The 18846-nt window shown below is 51.3% G+C and overlaps 2 protein-coding genes across 3 annotated transcripts; both read right to left on the bottom strand.

The window, feature by feature from the left end:
• Positions 1–356: 356 nt before the first annotated feature.
• On the bottom strand, positions 357–12313 carry TMEM116 (transmembrane protein 116). 2 transcript variants are annotated; one of them, XM_021544550.2, is made up of 11 exons: positions 12209–12313; positions 11586–11632; positions 11395–11458; positions 7718–7849; positions 4101–4205; positions 3618–3667; positions 3060–3143; positions 2841–2979; positions 1981–2125; positions 1818–1891; positions 357–1204 (listed from the first exon to the last, which is right to left on the bottom strand). In XM_021544550.2, the coding sequence occupies exons 1-11, from the start codon at positions 12254–12256 to the stop codon at positions 1004–1006; spliced, it is 1089 nt and encodes a 362-aa protein (XP_021400225.1). In that variant the 5' UTR covers positions 12257–12313; the 3' UTR covers positions 357–1003. The 2 variants fall into 2 exon arrangements, with proteins under 2 accessions (XP_021400225.1, XP_021400226.1); XM_021544551.2 differs by lacking the exons at positions 11395–11458; positions 11586–11632; positions 12209–12313 and adding an exon at positions 10992–11112.
• Positions 12314–13931: 1618 nt separating this feature from the next.
• On the bottom strand, positions 13932–18523 carry ERP29 (endoplasmic reticulum protein 29). The gene is made up of 3 exons (XM_021544659.2): positions 18350–18523; positions 16946–17084; positions 13932–15700 (listed from the first exon to the last, which is right to left on the bottom strand). Exons 1-3 carry the CDS (start codon positions 18467–18469, stop codon positions 15198–15200), a joined length of 762 nt encoding a protein of 253 aa, XP_021400334.1. The 5' UTR covers positions 18470–18523; the 3' UTR covers positions 13932–15197.
• Between the last annotated feature and the right edge of the window lie 323 nt (positions 18524–18846).

Genomic DNA, 18846 nt, shown 5'->3' with positions numbered 1-18846 from the left:
TCCCCATGGAATATTTGCCTTTGAAGTGGGGCTGGAGAAACACCGAGTCGTCTATGTCCAAACTTTGGGACTAGAGGAAGATTTGAAGGACCAGGTGGAAGAAGATGGCTGAAAACTTTGTTTTTATCCTGTAGAACAGCAAAATGGAATTGTTTCACTCTGTAAGAGAAAATAAGTCATTGACCAAACCTCCAGGGCCCTTGTGTGACTTACCCAGAGTTTACACAGTTATGTTGTGTAAGTTAAATACACAAAGCTGGAGTATTTCCTCTTCTTGTCTAACCTGCTATGAGAAAAATTTGGGTTGGACCCAAAAAGTGAAGCTGTTGGAAAATAAAGAGTGTAAAGGTAAAGAGTTGTTTTCAACACAGCTTAAGACCTGTTTTATTTCCTGTAGAATGGTGGGACCTCAGTAAATAATTCATGTGAACTTCTGGAAATGCAAAGAGAGATTCAAAGTCCTGCTCACCTGGTTCATGAGAGATGCTCCACAGGGTCGAAGCAGCTGATTTTTGGGAGTATTGTGGCTGAGCAGGAGTTGGCAGGAAGAAGGGAAGGGAAATGTGCAGAAATTCCAGGCAGGTTTTGTTCTGCTTTGCAATTCTTCATTTCTTGCAATTGGTTCTTAGGGTGGTGAAATTCTCATGGTTAGAGTGAATTTAAAGGCAGAGATTGAAAAATACTCATTTTGCTTTTTTGTTAATTTGTAAAGGCAATAACTTGGAGAAATAAAACAAAGTAAAACATCCTCTGCTCAACCTCCATGGAGCTGGACCAGGTCTCTGAGCCTTTACCTGGGGTTTGCTGCATTTCTAGGGATATTTCCAAGAGAAGAAAGTCTGGACTAAAGATTTACCACGCTGAAATGATCCATCAAATAAATAACTATGTCCACTGAGCGCCTGGCTCTGCCAGCCCCGAGGGGCAGTTCCATCCCGGCTCTGGAGAACGAGGAGATGGAAGGACTCTGCCTCTCTCCTCTCTCCTTCCGGGCAGGGCTGCATCAGAGCAGGGTGGAGGAGGAGCCCTCGGTGTCGGGCGGGCCGGCGGGGCCCGTGCTGGAGTAGAATTTCTTCTGGGAGCGCAGGAGCGGCGTCTGGGTGTCCACATCCCGGCGGGAGTCGCGCTTCAGGGACAGGAACACGTGCTGGGTCCAGCCGTACACCAGGCAGTTCAGGAGCCCCTGGGAAGCTGCGGTGAGAGCCTGGGAGAGAGCACAGGGGAATCAGGGATCCCTGGAAAACTTCCCCCGCCCAGCAGGATTTTATCTTCCGTGTGATAGAGAAATTGTGTTGTTATTTTAATAAATGTTTAGGGAATGTCTAATTAAATATAAATGCTGTAAAAATACAGAATATATATTATGTATGTTTATTTATTAAATTAATAGAATAACTATATAATTTAATAAAATGTCTAACTTCTGCCGCAGGCACAGGAAGAAGTTGGACAAGTGTTATTAAGGAATCATATATGGAGACGTGGTGACATACGAAAAACAAAACAAATTTTTGGTGATCCTTTCTAGTCCTATTTACTACAATTTCCATGTCCACAGAATCACTGAGGTTGAAAAAGACCTTTGAGGTCACCAAGTCCAAACATCCACCCAGCACCCTGTTCACCACTGAACTGTTGTGGTGCTGGGAATTTGGGTACTGAGACCTTTTCATGCCTGTGGAAAACATCAACCACCAAACCAAAAGCTCTGCCAAACAAAAGCACAAATCAGACTTTGGCTCACACACACACAGCAGAGATCCTTGCCCAGCTGCATCCAGGTGAGAAGGCAGGAGGCTGCAGGGGCAGACATTTACCTGCAGGATCAGCAGAGCCATGTAGATTTTGCTGGTTGTTGAAGCAGTCAATTTCAGCATTCCAAGGAGGACAGCTGTGGAAAGGGATGGATGAGAGGGTGAAGTTAACCCCACCTCTCTGGGCTTCCACAGGGGGATGCTGTGGGGGGAACTCTCTGCTCACCTGGGGCCCAGCAGCAGAAGAAGGCAACAGGGTAAAAAACCACCCGTTGTTCCACCATCTTAATCATGGCCCACTGCTGATCCCCCAGGAATCCTGTGGAGTTCACAAACCTCTTGTACAGCCCTCGGGCCTGACTCAGGATAACCTGGAAAAGAACAGGCAAATGTTATTGTACAGGCTGTGATCTGCTGGGTTCATCCAGGGTGGATCCCTGTGTACCCAAACTTTTCACACAGCACTGAAATCCTGTGGGAGGTGTTGCTTTGCAAGTGGCCTTTTCTAAACTGAAGACTCTGAATTGACTTTAGAATCATATTGTTTAGGCTGGAAAAGATCTCTAAGATCATGGAGTCCAACCATTAATCACCTCTTGCTGACCCATGCAGGAGGTGATCTCTGTCAAGCTCCAAGCTTGACAATATTTGGAAATCCTGCTAAATATTTCTGGGCTGGGTTGAAAGTACACAGGACTCCAGATGGATTTATCTGGTGGCACGGTGATATTTTCCTTCCCCTACCACCCTTTCCAAAAGGGAGGCAGCACCACACAGTTATTGCCCTGCCCTATTTGCCAAGAGCATGGAGTGAGCAGACAGGGGGGAATAGATTGAAAACTGAAAGCAGGTTTAGATGGGATACTGGGAGGAAATCCTTCCCACAGAAGCTGTGGCTGCCCCATCCCTAGAAGTGTCCAAGGCCAGGTTGGACAGGGCTTGGAGCAACCTGGGACAGTGGAACGTGTCCCTGCAGAGAGTGGCACTGGATGAGCTTAAAGATGCCTTCCCACCCAAACCATTCTGTGATTCCATGAGTGCCCAGCCTCTGGAGCCATCCAAGGGCCCCACAAGGACCAGCCTTACCAGGATGGCCACGAAGCTGATGAGGAAGGAGACGAGGAAGACGCCGATGCTGTAGAAATGCATTGCACGGCAAACAGAGCCACTCGGGCTCTGGGGCTGGCTGGGGGGCTCGGCCATCTCCGCGTGCATCAGGAGACACCTGTGGGACACAGGAGAGCCTGAGCTCCTGCCCACCCCCAGCAGCCCTGGGGCTGTGCCAGAGGAAGGGAGGAAGCTCACCCGTGCTTCTGGCTGAAGTTCTGGTAGCAATTACTGCTGTTGCCCAGGCAAAACACAGGCACCATGAGGAGGAAAGGGATCAGGCTGAGAGGAGAAGGACAGCACAGTCATGGGTTATTGCACGGCTCCACTTGGGCACTGCTTGGTTTTTCTCCCATCACTACAGAGGACTTCAAAGTTGTTTTTATTGGCACTGCTCTGGAAAAGTATTTTGTCAGCTTTACCAGCATCGGGGTTTTCATTTGTGAGGGCTAATTATTGGTAAAGGGAAACCTTCTGGAAAACCACATCCAGTTAATAAAGTTATCATTAACTTGGTTGAAAAAACCCTCTTACTCTGCATTCATGAGGTCACTCTGCTGTTAATGATGAGCTTTACAGCTTTTTTAGTAAAGCTTGCTTTAAAACAAGTAGGAAACAGGGATCAACACACTGCAGTTTGCCAAATCCACAATCTCCCACTAGGGAGAATTAATTCTTACCAAATCCACACCCTCTGCCAGGGAAAATTAACTCTTACCAAATCCACACCCTCTACCAGGCAGAATGAAATCTTACCTTGACAAGATCGTTGCTATTCGGCCAACACAACTTGCATAATCTACAACCTGCAAAATCCAAAAATCTTAATTATTTCTGTACAGCCCCTGGTTCACAGGAAGGAGCTGAGCATTTCAGCAGCTGAGGGGGATCTGCCCATCCTGCTGCTCCTGAACTACCAGATGGATTATCTGGGATACAAAGTTTGCTGTGCACAGCAAATGTCTGGGGAAGCTGTGTAGGGCAGTGGGGCTGATGGGTTTGTTGGGAAGAGCTGCATAAGGAATGTGCCATCTTGCAGGAATACCTGGGGTATTCCCCAGCCTGGTCATGGCAGTGGTGGTGCCTCCCTGTTTGGGTGTGAGGGAGGCATTAACAGCAAGGAGAGATTTTGGTCACGGGGTGTGTGAAGTATTTGCTCAGCCTGCAATGCAGGGAGGTTTTTCCTGAGTGTTGTGTCCTTGTCCCTGGGTTCCCAGCCTTTACACCAGTCCCACTCACCTGGGGGGGCACCCTGAAGAGGTTCTGGTTGTATTTCACCTTGAGGTCCATGTACAGGTGCCAAGTGTAGTTTACAGTGTAGAGAAAAGAGGCCACATAGAATACCTGAGAAATAAAACCAGCATTTCAGTCCTGAAATAATAATTCCTAGAGCATGTTTAGTTCCTCCCGAATCCCATGGAAGAGAGGCAGGAGGATGAACACCTGCCAAAGGTGAGGGTCTGAGCAGAGGGGCTGTGCTCACATGCAGCTGGGAAGAGTCAGGTTGGAGATTCCCACCTTAGATCACACAGCTTCACTTTGGCCTCAGGCAGGACAACTAATGACAACAAGATTGTCTTGGAAATAAAAATCTTTGTGATCTGGCTAATTTTTTTGGCTCAGGGCCTGGCAATGAGGGTTTCGGAGGCACTTGGACCTTCTCAATGCTATGTCCATTAGGAAAACAAGCACAGATGTGACATTTAGATTTGCTTCTTGCATAATGAGCTGACTATGCAGAGAATTCACGGAAACAGAAAACAATTGAACATTTCAAGAGGAATGTTAGGGCAGCTATTCTCTGCCCTCAGCCCAAGTTAACATCCCAAAAACCCTTTTCTTCCTTTGTGGGAAAAAGGAGAAAACATAGAGCACTGAGAGTTTCATAGCCTTTGATTCCAGCTTCAGATTAGTCTAATTATCTAAAACTTCCTATAAACCCCCCCCCAAATCTTGATCAAATTTTTTTCCAAATTCATGCTTACTCCAGGTTGCCTAATCAGATCACGTACATGCATGTGCTGTGTTGTGACAGGAAACACAAACTTCAGTGGCAAAGAGGAAGGGCTGGACAAGCAAATGTTTTTTTTCTTTCTGTGGCTTTGCTATCCTTTGCCAAAAAGATAAGGAGCACAGGTTTGCCACCCTGGTATCATCCACAGCTGGGAAAGTGGTCACTAAACAAACTTGGCCTCTTTCACTGAGGTTGTGAATGCTCTTGGCTGGCTCAAGAGGCTGAGTCCAAGGGCTGCCACAGGAACATTGCAGTGACTTTCCAGTTCATTAAATGAGTTTTAATGAGGGGCTGTTGCCCTTTTCCAACTACTTCCAGAGAAGGCCAAAATAGTCCACAAGGATCGTTCTCTTGCACTTCAGAATTCCCGGGAGAGGCTCATGAAATGTCAGTGCTGCCTTCTAGAACAGAGACCCAAATGCCACTTGTGAAGGTGCCAGCAGGAAGGGAAGGGAATTCTGCTCTCCTGAGCCCCAGCTCTGGGGCTGGGGACAGTCCTGCAGCACTGCCCATGAGGAAATAAAGCAGAGACACAAGAATCCCTCATTATCCCATCTGTGGCTCCCATTGTGCTGCCCAGCATGAGCAGAGCCTGCCAGGACATTATTAGGCCACTGGAACTGAACTGGAAGAACATGGGGAGTTGTGCAATTATAACCACAATATCTATTCTGGACTTTATCATTGCAATGTAGGAGGAGGAGAGAATGAGGGACAGCAAAGGGAGCAGTATTTACATTCATCTCAATCAAAGCTCTGGAGCTGAAAGAGCGAAAATCCAAGAAACAAAGCAATCTCCTTCTTTATTGACACAGTTTGGACACTGGGCAGCTCCATCCACTGCAACATCAGCCTGTGATGACAAATAATGGCAAACGGCCTGAATAAAGCAAAATATTGCCCTGCTCTTAAGGCAGTGCCTTGAGACATCACAATGACTCCAGTGTGAGCTTCTCCAAGGGCTGCAAACTCCACTGCTGGGCTGTCCCTTCCCATCCTCACCTTGGCTCATCTGACACCTTCTGGGTGTTGGTGTGCAGAGAGGCCCCAGGTGTGAGACACCCAGAAGCACAGTGAGACGTTTATTTACTCATTCCATCAGCCTCCAGATCCCTCCTGCTCTGCAGAATCTGCTGGTTCAACCTGTTGTTACTGGCTCCTTCTTACGCACAAGGTGTTCCCACCTCTCAAGGGCACTGCAGGGTGTTGGGTGAGGAGGTCCTGCACTGTCACATGCCCTGAGGGAAAGGTTTCCATGGCAAGGTTTGTTTTAATTTCTCCCAGAGCAAACAGCAGCCACGGCTCTTGCCAGGCACAATCTGGCTCTGCCACCCAGGCAGTCCCTGTGCTGTGGGGACTGGTGGTGGCACGCAGGAGAGGAGCCAGGGGAGCCTGGCTGAGGTCAGGGTGTGACTCTGCACACCCCACCACAAGCCCTGGCCCAAGGCCAGCTCTGCCCACCCACCATGAACACAGAGCTCCCACCTTGTCCCATCCTGTGCTGGTGTCCCTGCAAAGCACAGCCACAGGCTGGAAAAGTGAGGGCAGAGAAGAGCCAGAAGTGCAAGAGAGCTGAGAAATTATGGGCATATTTTCCATAGCTAACTTATTTCTCCTCTAGCAGTGCAAACTGCCTTCTCCAGGCTATAAAAACATCACACCAGCTGAAAGAACTGTCCCCCAGGCAAGGGAAACAGCTCAGGAACAGCCTCAGTCCTGCTTTCTCCTTCCACCTTCTAGCTTTGAAAGCCTCTCCCAAGCTCTCCTCATTTTCCCATTTACCATCACCTTGAAAACACCTTTGATGTTGTTCTGCATCATTCCCAAGTGGCCATGTTACCCAAACCTCACTGTTTCTCTCAACATGAACATACTGTGGAGCCAGTAGAGCTGGAGAAACCAGAAATGAGCCTGGAGTGGAACAGCTGCTCTCACCACCCTCAGCAACACATCTGTAGCCCCAAAACAGCTGCTGAAATAATCCTGGGCTACAGGAGCCCATCCCCAGACACACAACAGCAGGAACAATTCCATCCTGTAGCTGCAGCTACTTCCCTGCCCTCTCTGAGGCACATGGAGATCCTTTCCAGCTTTGGATGCTGCTTTTCCACAAGGACATTCAGTTCCCTGTTGTGGTACCACCACACTCTCAGGGAGTTACCCAAGCCCACACATCAAGGCTTCCCTTGCACTTCCCAGTCTTTTAAAAGGAAAAAAAAATTAATTCCAGAGATCATAATTTATGAATCCCCATGCTCAGCTGGACTCTGCAGAGATTTTTGACAGCTGAGATTTCCAAAGCCTGGTGTTGAAAAGGGAACTGAGGCAACAGCAAACTGTCAGGAAAACAGTGCTCACCCACCCTACTCCACTGGCCCTCAGCACAGGGAAGCAGCTGAGTCAATGGGACACAGGCTGAGCTTGTGCTGATGGAGGATCCTTGGAAAGAGCAAGAACTGGGATGTTCACGTGAGTAATTTAAGCCTGAGCTCGAGCAAGTCACAGAATGTCTGTTCCTGCCCAGGCTGGAGGAAGCACAATGAGAAACAGAAAAGCACCATGTGAGAGCACAGAGATCCACGGGCATGGATCCAACAGGAGAAAGATCAAGTCCCATCTGCTCATTTCACACAAGCAACTACAAAATCCCACCTTATCTTTTCCTCTGATACACCAGAGGACCCTAAACCCCAGTGTCATTTTCTCCCTTTTCCACAGAAAGCCAAGATACCTGCTAAAGCCTGTCTAGAAACAGCCCCCATGGCCACGCTCTGATCACCAACAAGGTTAATGATGACAAATTACAAGGTTAATTCTAGAACGTGGTGCCAAGGCCACTCACCTGTCCCGTGGCCTGCAGGTTGTAGCAGATGAGATCTTGCTGGGAGGTGGGTGAGCTGTAGAGCAGGGCCCCAGCCAGCCAGCACATGCCCAGGAACAGATCTGAGAGGCTCAGGTAGAAAAGGGGACGCACCTGGAAAAGGGAAAAGGCTCAGCAGGTGTGAGTGGAGTCACAGCCCTCCCATCCCCCAGCTGCATCTTTACCCCCTTATCAGACATAAAGATATTTTAATACAGCCTTTCAAAGGTTTTCTGCAGGTGAGGAAAGTTTTTCAATAGAAAAACCCCACTGCAAAGTTATTTTGAAAGCCTTAATTGAAGGGAAGTAGGGCATAAGTGGTACTTTGTGGAGGGATGATTTTACCCTCAGGAAAGCACTGTGACAACATTTCTGAGACCACTCAATTAATCTGCAGCAAACCCTGAGAGCTCCAATAAAAAAAGTCTTCTACTTTCACAACCAAGCAAGTTCAAAGACAAGTTACCAGATGAAAACTTTTCAGCTTTTAATTGTGCTCAGACACCAATACCAGGTTATCTGGTGTTATCTGAACACTGTCACCCCTCAGCTCTTCTGGTGAGACAACTCTCCTTGCAGGGAAATTCCACATGGATTTATTCTCTCAGGAGCTGCTCCAATGCACTCCAACCATCACTTCTGCCACAGGATCCAAGAGCAGCATCAAAACTTACAGAAAATATCCCAAATATCCATCATGTTACAATTTTGAAGAACGGGACATGTTGGCAGGGAGAAGAGACATCATATTTTAAATAAACTCACATAGAAATCAAACTTCCAGGAAACACAAACCCTTCCTCAGGTCTGGAATGACTTGAAACAAACATTTTTCTAAGTGTTCTATGTCATTTCAGCTGATGACTAAGGTTGGGTTTATTTTACAAGCCAGATTAATTTCCACTGAGAGCCATTATTGCTGCATCTTTCTGTAAAGGAGTCGTGTCCCCTTTAACAACAGTTTCCAGCCCATTTCCAGTTTGCATACACTGGCCAGGACTGTAAACACTGCAGGAAAACATTTGTGCAAAATATCTGGCCAACATTTTCTTTGTTAGTGGGAGAGCAGAGACTTTGGAAAAGCAGCCTAATTACCTACATTCTTAATTAAAGCCTTTGGTATCTCATTTTCAGCATCCAGGAGAGAAAATTGTGGTGTTTTTCTTTCCCTATGGAAAATTATAATGTTAAACACAGCATGGAAATGCTTCAGCAGGCTTTGATTTTGTATTTCTTTTCATGGAGCTGAGTTTTTTGTGAGATTTGCCTCAGTATTGTCCTGGAAGTAAGTGGATGCAACCCATCACGTTGTATAATACTTGTTCCCATGTGCAGTGAGAGGGAGTTTAGGAAGAGTGATAAGAGTTAAGGTAGATCTGATTGAACCAGATTTGTCCTTAGGGCATGAAGGAGCACAAGGCACAAAGGTCTGGATTTAATTTTAATTTGATTTAATCTCTAAATGCCTTTTTTAAACCAGGCTTTTCCTCGCTGGTGCAGAAATTAAGCCCTGGCACGATAGGCTTGGGGCACTGTCCAGTTTGTGATTGAGGCAGGTTAAACCAAACAGATCTAAAATAAGCAAAAAAGCCACTTTTGCAATCAAACAGGTGACCTCTTTCTCCAGCACAAGTGCCCTTGGAGCAAGGCACTGCTGGTGTGTCCAGGAGTTGTTTTGGCAGAGACCTGACTAAAGAAGTAGGTGACACAGGGGCATGTGTGGCTCTGGCTTGAAAAAGGGGAAAGAAAATAACCACTGGTATTTATAAAATAGAGGAAGGGACTGCAAAGATGTAATGATTTACATCCTGGCAGCTCCAGCTGCAGCGCACACGGGGATTTGGCTCTGTGGCCATGGCCCAGGCACATGCTGAGCTGAAGGTTCTTCCTCAAACCTTCTGAGCTGAGATTTCTTCCTCAAACCTGTTGAGCTGAGGGTTCTTCCTTGCTTGCCATCACCTCTCCTGAATGATTTACCTGAGGCTGAAGGGTTTTATTGACCCCATAGAGACAGAAAGCAAGCTTCAAGAGTGCAGTATTTGATTTCTGAGGTTGGGGACAGGAAGGAAAGCGTTTCTAAGATCCTTCTACCAGCCTCCAGAGCTGTTTATTTTTAAATGCTTTGCTGTGGGTCCTCATGACTCAGGGAATATGCTGTTTGTGGCAAGTTTTGATATGGATCTCTTCCAGCCCCTTTGTTTACAAACTTCCACTTCAGACCCAAGACATGAGGACAAGAAGATGGGGAAGTTAATGGAGATTTTGTCACTTTTGAAACCCAGCACCAGATCTCCCCTGGCAGCAGAAGAGCCTGGAAGGCTGATGCAAACCAGTCCCTCCAGCTGGCATCCAGCCCTCCTATCCGGATTTGCAGAAATAACCTGAGCAGAAACATCTGGACCTTCTGGAGCGTTGTTGACCTGGAGCCATGTGTGGATCATGAACAGCTCCCAAGCCACAGCCCCATCACATGATTGAGAGCAGAAGGGCTCCTGAGCAGCCAGGCCATGGGAGCCAACAGGATGAGGCTGCTGAGTCACACCAGGACACTGCCAGCCCCTGCTCCACACCATTCCAGAGGGAGGACCCTGGGAAGGAATCACATCTGGAGCTTTCCACGTGCAGATGTGGTCGAAGGAGGTTTTGATGTACACCTTGAGCAGCACAAGCTCAAGCAGGTTTTCCATCCCAGCTTTAAGGAGAAGTCCCAGCCTTTGTTTTTCCCTAGGAATGCATGGAGATCTCCACAGTTTATTCTGGATGTGCTGGGCAGAGCGTTTCCAGGAGGTTGGCTGGGAGCAAGGTCCTCTCCTGCTGTAAGTAGGACAGATTTGCCCTGCAAACATGGACTCATGTTCTCCTTCCCACAGTGCCATCAAACAATGTGTCAGTTGCCTGCATTCCTTGCTTCTCAAGGGATAGCTCCATGAATTCCCTGAAAGTCCCATTCTCTGGGCTTGCAGGTCGAATCCACGATGTACTAAGAACAGGAAGATGAAGGAAGGAGAGATACAGCTGCTGCCAGCTCCACCGACTTTCTGCATAGTCCACACGCCAGGCTGAGCCTGCAAACCCTGGACAGCAAATCCCAGCTTTACAGGGATCATTTTGGCTCACTGCCCCCAGGAAGTCCTGGACACACAGAGGGACTGTGTGTGGACACCCAAGCCTGGCAGGATGGGATGGAGGATGTGGGGTCAGTTTTAGTAGCACACCTGCCCAGAGAAACTCCTCAGAGACGGCCAAAAACCAACACCTGTAAAAGCATTTCCACAGGGGCAGCTCCAATTTGCACTTCAGCAGCTTTGTGCACACCTCCTCAGCCCCGCGGGAGTTTGGCCCCACTGAAGAGGGCACGCTAGGAAATCTGCGCTCCCAGGAACGACTGGAGGACTTTCCAGGAGCAGCAGAAAGCACAGGACTAACGAACCTGCTTCTCCCTGCAGAAGCACAGGTTCAAGGTCAGTCCTTTCACCTCCTACCAAGACAAAGAATCCAATTCTTAGCAAGCCCTTTTCCTCCCAGCTATTAAGCAAGATTTAATCACATAACCCTGAGACCTGCAGCTGCTCTTAGGAGAGGGTCTGTGCTACAGGTGTGACCCATCTGCAGGGACTGATACCGCAGCTTAAGGAGGGAAAAGGAAGCTCAGACCTTACCTCGGGGGACCGCACTGCGTTTTGGAAGACGGCGTAGGCAATAATTGAGCTGGAACCTACAACGCTGAGAAAACAAAGCACAGGTTGGAACAGGAGCGCGTCTGCCTCGCTGGGAGACGCGAGTTCTCTTTTTTTGCTTTTCTGGGTAAAATCATCTTGGCGACAGTAACTCCATGGGCAGCGCGTCGTACCTGAGCATGGCCATGGTGAACTGGATCCACTGGAGCGCAGAGTAGACCTGGGGAGAAGGTCGGGAGGGAGCTCAGGTGACACAGCCCCAGGCGCGGCAGGAGCGCCCGGGGAGTGCGGGGTCCCGGGAGGAGCGGGCAGCACGGACCGGGAGCTCAGAGTGGAGCGACAAGGACCGGGGACCGGGATAGGAGCGGGCAGCACGGACCGGGAGCTCAGGGAGGAACAACAAGGACCGGGGACCGGGATAGCAGCGGGCAGCACGGACCGGGAGCTCAGTGAGGAACAACAAGGACCGGGGACCGGGATAGCAGCGGGCAGCACGGACCGGGAGCTCAGTGAGGAACGACAAGGACCGGGGACCGGGATAGGAGCGGGCAGGTGGACTGGCGGATCCCGGAGAAGAGCGGGCAGCACCGGCCGGGGATTAGGGACAGCGGGGTGCCGAAGAGGAATAGGCAGCACCGACCGGGGACAGGCACCGGGGGAGGATCGTGCAACGCTGCCGGTGCCTCCGGGCACGGAGCGGGGGCGCAGGGCTGGGGAAGGACCGTGAGGGGATGGACGAGAAGAAAGGCGCACAGCGAGGTCCCGGGGTTCTCGGTGTCGGCGGGGGCTCGCTCACCTCCTGCCAGCCCCCATCCAACCGGTCTGCCTCCGCCGGCAGGGCCATGGGTACCGCTGCCGCCGCCGCACCGCTCCGGGGCTGCGGGCGCCGCCCGCGCTCCGCCCCGGGGCCGCACCGCGCCCGGCCCCCGCCGGCGGGGCCGGCTGCGGGGAGCGCCCGGTGGCAGAGAGGGGCTGAGGGGACAGGAGCCCTGGGCAAACAGCGGGATTGGCGTCCCGGGGACCGGCGTCCCGCGCATCCCTCCAGGGGCAGAACCGGGCGAGCCCCGGTGGGCGGGCTCGCCGCGGTCCCCCCGCCCCGGGCTCCCCTCACGGAGCCGCTCTGAGGCGACCCCGCGGAGCCCCGGCCCCGCCCCTCCGTGACGTCACCAGCACCCGTGGCGGGAAGGCGCTTCGAGGAGCGCGCGGGCGGCGGCGGCTCCGAGGGGGCGCGCGGGGCTGCTCCCCTCAGAGAGCCCGGCATGGTTCCCTCAGTCCCGCGGCTGCTCCCCTCAGAGAGCCCGGCATGGTTCCCTCAGTCCCGCGGCTGCTCCCCTCAGAGAGCCCGGGCATGGTTCCCTCAGTCCCGCGGCTGCTCCCCTCAGAGAGCCCGGGCATGGTTCCCTCAGTCCCGCGGCTGTTCCCCTCAGAGAGCCCGGGCATGGTTCCCTCAGTCCCGCGGCTGCTCCCCTCAGAGAGCCCGGGCATGGTTCCCTCAGTCCCCCGGGCTGCTCCCCTCAGAGAGCCCGGGCATGGTTCTCACAGTCCCGCGGGCTGTTCCCCTCAGAGAGCCCGGGCATGGTTCCCTCAGTCCCGCGGCTGCTCCCCTCAGAGAGCCCGGCATGGTTCCCTCACAGTCCCGCGGCTGCTCCCCTCAGAGAGCCCGGCATGGTTCCCTCAGTCCCGCGGGCTGCTCCCCTCAGAGAGCCCGGGCATGGTTCTCACAGTCCCGCGGGCTGCTCCCCTCAGAGAGCCCGGGCATGGTTCCCTCACAGTCCAGCGGCTGCTCCCCTCAGAGAGCCCGGGCATGGTTCTTACAGTCCCGCGGCTGCTCCCCTCAGAGAGCCCGGGCATGGTTCTTACAGTCCCGCGGCTGCTCCCCTCAGAGAGCCCGGGCATGGTTCTTACAGTCCCGCGGCTGCTCCCCTCAGAGAGCCCGGGCATGGTTCTCACAGTCCCGCGGGCTGTTCCCCTCAGAGAGCCCGGGCATGGTTCCCTCAGTCCCGCGGCTGCAACCCTCAGAGAGCCCAGGCATGGTTCCCTCACAGTCCCGCGGCTGCTCCCCTCAGAGAACCCGGGCATGGTTCCCCCAGTCCCGCGGGCTGTTCCCCTCAGAGAGCCCGGGCATGGTTCCCTCAGTCCCGCGGCTGCTCCCCTCAGAGAGCCCGGGCACTGCTCCCTTCACAGATCCAGGGCATGGTCCCCTCAAGTTCTGATCCTATCGGGGGCTGCCCCCTTCAGAGTCCCGGGGAATTGTTCCCTCAGAGCTTCGAGAACAGCTCCCCTCAGCACCTCGGGAGACGATTCCCTCAGGGTCTCCGGGGCCGGGCCAGGAGGGACGTATCTCCACAAAGCCCTCCCAAAAACTGCCCACCTTGCCGGGGTTCTTCCTCTGCCGCTCCTGAGGGAGAGCGCTGGGTCGAGGGACACCCTTGGTTCTCCTCACCTCGCTTCAGCAGTCACAGCTTCCCCTCTGATTACGGAATTGGCCGTAGTTTCTCTATAGTGGTTTAAGAAGCAGCTTTGAAGTGGATTTTTTTTTTTTTATTATAGCATTATTAATACATTTTATCTCACAGCAACATCTGCTCCTTGTACCCACACCAAGATTCAAAAGGCAGCAAAGCTCCCACAGGAATCAGTTTTGTTTAAAGCATACTTTTAAGGTAAAACTCACAGGTGTTTCCCTTTTCAATTCTGTCACCCTGACCAGGGCTTCAGCATCTTCCAGAGGCATCTGAATTCCAGAGAGTGTGAACTGCACAGTTCTGAGGACTGACCTGATCCTTGGGCCAAGCATCTCCTTTTAAATAACACAGACAAGGCTTCTAAAGACACAAATACTTCTGCTTCCTCTTACAGGACCTCATTTTCAAATATTTAGAACTACCAAACACTGATGAGGCTCTAGTTTGACAGTGTCAATTGCTTCTGGAGGCTAGAAAAACATTTTGCTCATGAAGCTTGGACAGGTAGAACACCTCTTCAGCTGTAAGAAAACACATCCAAATTTACCTCTGAAAAACCAATTTTTTGCACAAACTGGTGAGACTGAGTGTAATAGCACCTCAAGGAGACTCTGCCCTTGCTCAGAACTCACTTCACTCACTGTGTCAAGGTATTATGAATGATTTTGGGAGAATGTTTGATGAAACGGCTGCTCTGGACAGAAAATGAGGGGCAAGCTGTGAACTGTCTTCACTGCCAGCATTTGGCTGACACCCAAAGCAAACAGGGACAGAAGCCATGGAAGGAGAAGCCAGAAAAAGGAAGCTCTGAGTTTCTTAGTCAACAACAGGTAAGAACAAGACTTAGAGCCCAAGTAGGACAACACATGGGGGGTGAGGGGTAGATTAACAAGCATAAAACCCAAGGATATTACGGACAGGGAAAGGTGGGCGTGTAGAGGGTACCCAATCTGTACCTTTTCCAGCATGTAAGATGGAATGAGAGACTGAATTTTGTTATTTGTTAGTCAGGGAACAGCTGTAAAAACCACCAGGAAGGAGCTTCTGGCCAATCTAGAGTTTGTTTTTTTTTTTTGTCTGCTTTAACACTGTTATTGGATAGTATTACACAATACTTGCTGTGCCTTGCTCTTAGGTGATTTTTCCAACATTTAGAATACTGTGTTTTTAAAGAATGTCTTCCTCTTGACCTTCTAAACTGAGAATCCCAGAAGGAGATCTGCTGCCCTTTTGAAGTCAGCGGGAAGTTTGCTTGCATTAAGGAGAACTGGTTAGGAATCTTGACAATGTTTCACAGCTTGTAGAGAGTTCTCCAACACGTTAGAGCTCATCTTTTTCACTACTCTTCTTCCGGAAAGAAGCGAGGATGTTGAGGCTTTTCTGGAGCTCCTCCTTCTTTCCATCACTCATCTTGTTCTTCTCGATCAGCTTTGTGATTCGGTTGACTTCGTTAGCAGCAAACTCCTCTCCCTGCTCCAGGATCTTGCTCATAATTTTCAAATATTGCTCTGCTGACTTCTTCTCGGTTTCTTTTGCTTTTCCTAAATTCTCCTGCCCCTTTTTCAGGAGGGCCTGGCGATCAGATTTCTCTGTGGTGCTCATAAATTTGCTGGCCAGCACATCATACTCCTTCAGGCAGCCTGGCATCCCCAGGTAGATGCCATTACTCTTCAGCCAGCGCTGAATAGCCCCAGCCTTGATTTCACCATCATAAAGTAAAGGATTGTTAAAGTCACCATCCCGGAACAAGTGGAAAACAGGGAACTTTTCCTTGTCAAGCTTGTACTTCTCTCCCAGCTCAGTGTTCAGTTTATCACCGTAATCTATCAAGGGACAATGAAACACAGAAAAGCACAGTTAATAAAAAAAAAAAATTAAGATTCCCTCCCACTCAAATATTTGTAGGCAGAGCTTCAACATGTCCTAATAACCTGTTTGCCAGGAAATCACAGAGCCATGGAAATATCCTGAGCTGGAAGGGACCCACAAGGATCACTGAGTCCAGCTTCCAGCCCTGCTCATGGCACCCCAAAATCATAGCCTGTGCCTGGGAGCATTGCCCAAATACTCCCTGAGCTCTGGCAGCCTTGGGGCTGTGACCATTCTCTGGGGAGCCTCTTCCAAGGAAATGCCACACACTGAAATAAAAACACCTCATAAAATAATTTCTGCAAGGCAAACATTCAGTGGGTTTGTCAAAGAAAAAGACTGTAATGGTGTTTTGCTGTGACTGTGAGAGTGTAAGACATTAGCAGGACCTTTTGTATAAACCCTGTCCTCCTCATGGAAAATCAATACCCTTTTTCCTCTTATTTTCCTCTATCCATTGATTTTATCTGATTTTACAGTTAAATAAGAATTTTTCCTGTCTATGTGCAGAGAATGATTTGGTTCTGACAGCATGCCAAGCTACAAGATGTTTACTCATCTTACAGAAATTATATTTATTCTTGAGGACAGAAAACAAAGCCATTGCAAATATGCTACTTAGAGCATTCCACATATGTTTAGAAATATCAGAATGGGTAAAACTTCACAGTTTGATAATTAAGCCTACATTTTTAATTCAACCTACAAAGCCAGAGCATGTCAGGTGACAGTGATCTATTCTTCACCCTTTTTCTCTTAATCCAGTCACAGTCACATCGAGTTAGAGCAGCCACAGTGCAACAACCCCTTGCTGTGCTGCCCCAGGGTTTGCTGCATGGAACTAATCACACTAAGTATTCTTTGTCTGAGCAGGACTGTGGCTAAAGCATGATTCTTGTGAGGTCTGTTACCTGCATGTGGGTCAAAAAGGTTTCTCTCAGCAAAGAAGGGGGGGAAAAAAAAGGCAAGAATTGCTGAGGATGAGGAGGTGGCAGCAGTTCAGCAGCGTGGGCTGACTCCTCATTACCCAGCCAGATGGATAAGCAGTTCTCCCACGCACAACCAGGCTCAGCCAGGGCAGGAGCTCCACTCTCACATCCATCCCTCCCCCAGAATTGCCTCAGAAGCTGCAGAAATCACACTGAAATGTATCCCCTCCTCACAGCCCACACTGTTTGCATGTACTCAGAGTTCCTCACCTGATATTCCCACTTCAGCCACCAGCAGATCCTCACTGGAGCCTGAGCTCTCTGCCAGCTTTTTAAACTCATCTTGTTTCTCACCATAGGGATATTGTGTGTCAAACTTCACAAGGACAAACTTATGCTTTGGAATAACCTAAAACAAGAAGAAAAAGGGGGAAAGACAAGACAAAACTTGATCATTTCAGGTATGAGCAATGTCCAAGTCACCAAAGTTGGTTTTGCTTTTTCCTGTGCAATGGGGAAATGCAGAGGAGAATGGAAATTTTATATAATTATGGCCTCTCAGAAATGACTCACTGTCGTGTGAAGGAAAGACTGAGATTTAGGTGTCTGTATTCCTGCACCAGATGATAAAGATAGTATGTGGTAGGTTTGGGGGATCTGATAATGCCTTTAATTCTAAGATTTGCTTATTGTAAGCAATCTGACTGGCATCTTGGAAGAAGATCAGCTGAAACATTTTCCAGTGGGACATGAAGAGGAGAGAGGCCATAGGTACTGGCATTCTGAAGTGTCCCAGCATCAGAGCTGCAGTGGAGATGCTGTAGATGTTGTACTGGTACATGAAATGGAGAAATCACTTTTAATTGATTTCTCTTCACTCCCTCCTTGCTCTGCTCAGACGATGCCTTTTCCAATTAGTTTGGCAATGGACTCTGTCACCCCTTGAGGGATTTTCCACGCCCTGCAGTAGAAGACCTTGCAAAATCTTCCTGTTCTAGCGAACAGGTTGGGGTTGCACCACAGCTTTCCACCTACACAGCGCTCTGCCAGCCCTGCCCAGGCCCTGCACATCTGTACGCACAGGTGGCTGCAGGCTCCGTCCTGGGCCTGCCGCGCGCTCAGTGGCCTGGTGGGAAGAGTCCTTCCTTACAAAGTGATTTAGTGAAGGGAAAAAACCAAAAGGTTAAAAAACAAAAAAAAAAAAGGCAAAAAAAAAAAAGCCTGTTGCTGTTTGATGAACAAGTGAAACCACCCAAGCAGCGCGCGCTCACGGCCCCGACTCACAGACAGCACAGCCCCGGCAGAGGAGCCGCGGCTGCGGCCGCACCTCCCCGCGCCCGCACCGCCGGTACCGCCGGGCCGGAGCGAGCCGGGCCGGACCCCGCGGCTCGGCTCCACTTGGACCGCGCCGATTGGCTGCCGGCCGCGGCCGCCGCGCCCCCATTGGCTGACTGCCGCAGCCGCCGCGCTCCCATTGGCTGCGGCGCGGCCGCTCCGCCAGCACCGAGCGCTCCCCGCGCCGGTGGCGGCGGCAGCGGCCCCGTGCCCGCGGCCCCGCCGCGCCCCCCGAGTTCCTCCCGCGCCCCGGGGCTGCCGCCGGCCGCGGGGCACACGGCCCGGTGCCGCCCCACGCCCGCCCCCCGAGCGCTTCCGGCAGGCCCGCCAGCGCCGTACCTTGTAGAAGGTGATGGTGTCGAGCGGCACGGAGCCCTTGGTGTGCAGCGTGCTGCCGCCGGGCAGCACCAGGCCGAGCAGGCAGAGCAGCAGCGAGCCGGCGGCAGCCGCCGCAGCCATGGCGGAGCGCGGAGGGAGCGGAGCTGCGGAGCCACGTGACGGCGCGACGGCCGCCGCCGGGGGCTCGGCTCGCCCCGCCCCGCCGCCCGGGGCCACCGCGGGAGCGGCGGCGCTCGGGGCCGGGCGGGGGCTCCTACGCCGTGCGGGGAGCGGGCAGCGCGCACAGGAGCTCCGCGCCCCCGGGACAGCACCGCTGCCGGTGCCAGTGAAATAGCAAGAGAGCGGCTGCCAGCAGCAATTCCAGAGCAGCGGAAGGGCGGGAGGCAGGATCGGGCCGGGCGGGGCAGCAGCGAGAGAAGCCGTGGGGTGCACGTTTGGATCTAGGTGGGCACTGGCACAGCCCTTTCAAGAAGAGGGTTTTGCGCTGCCAAGGGACA

This window comes from Lonchura striata, chromosome 18, assembly GCF_046129695.1.
Source record: "Lonchura striata isolate bLonStr1 chromosome 18, bLonStr1.mat, whole genome shotgun sequence".
In the NCBI taxonomy this organism is placed as follows: domain Eukaryota; kingdom Metazoa; phylum Chordata; class Aves; order Passeriformes; family Estrildidae; genus Lonchura; species Lonchura striata.
This window is presented reverse-complemented; position numbering and strand designations above follow the sequence as displayed.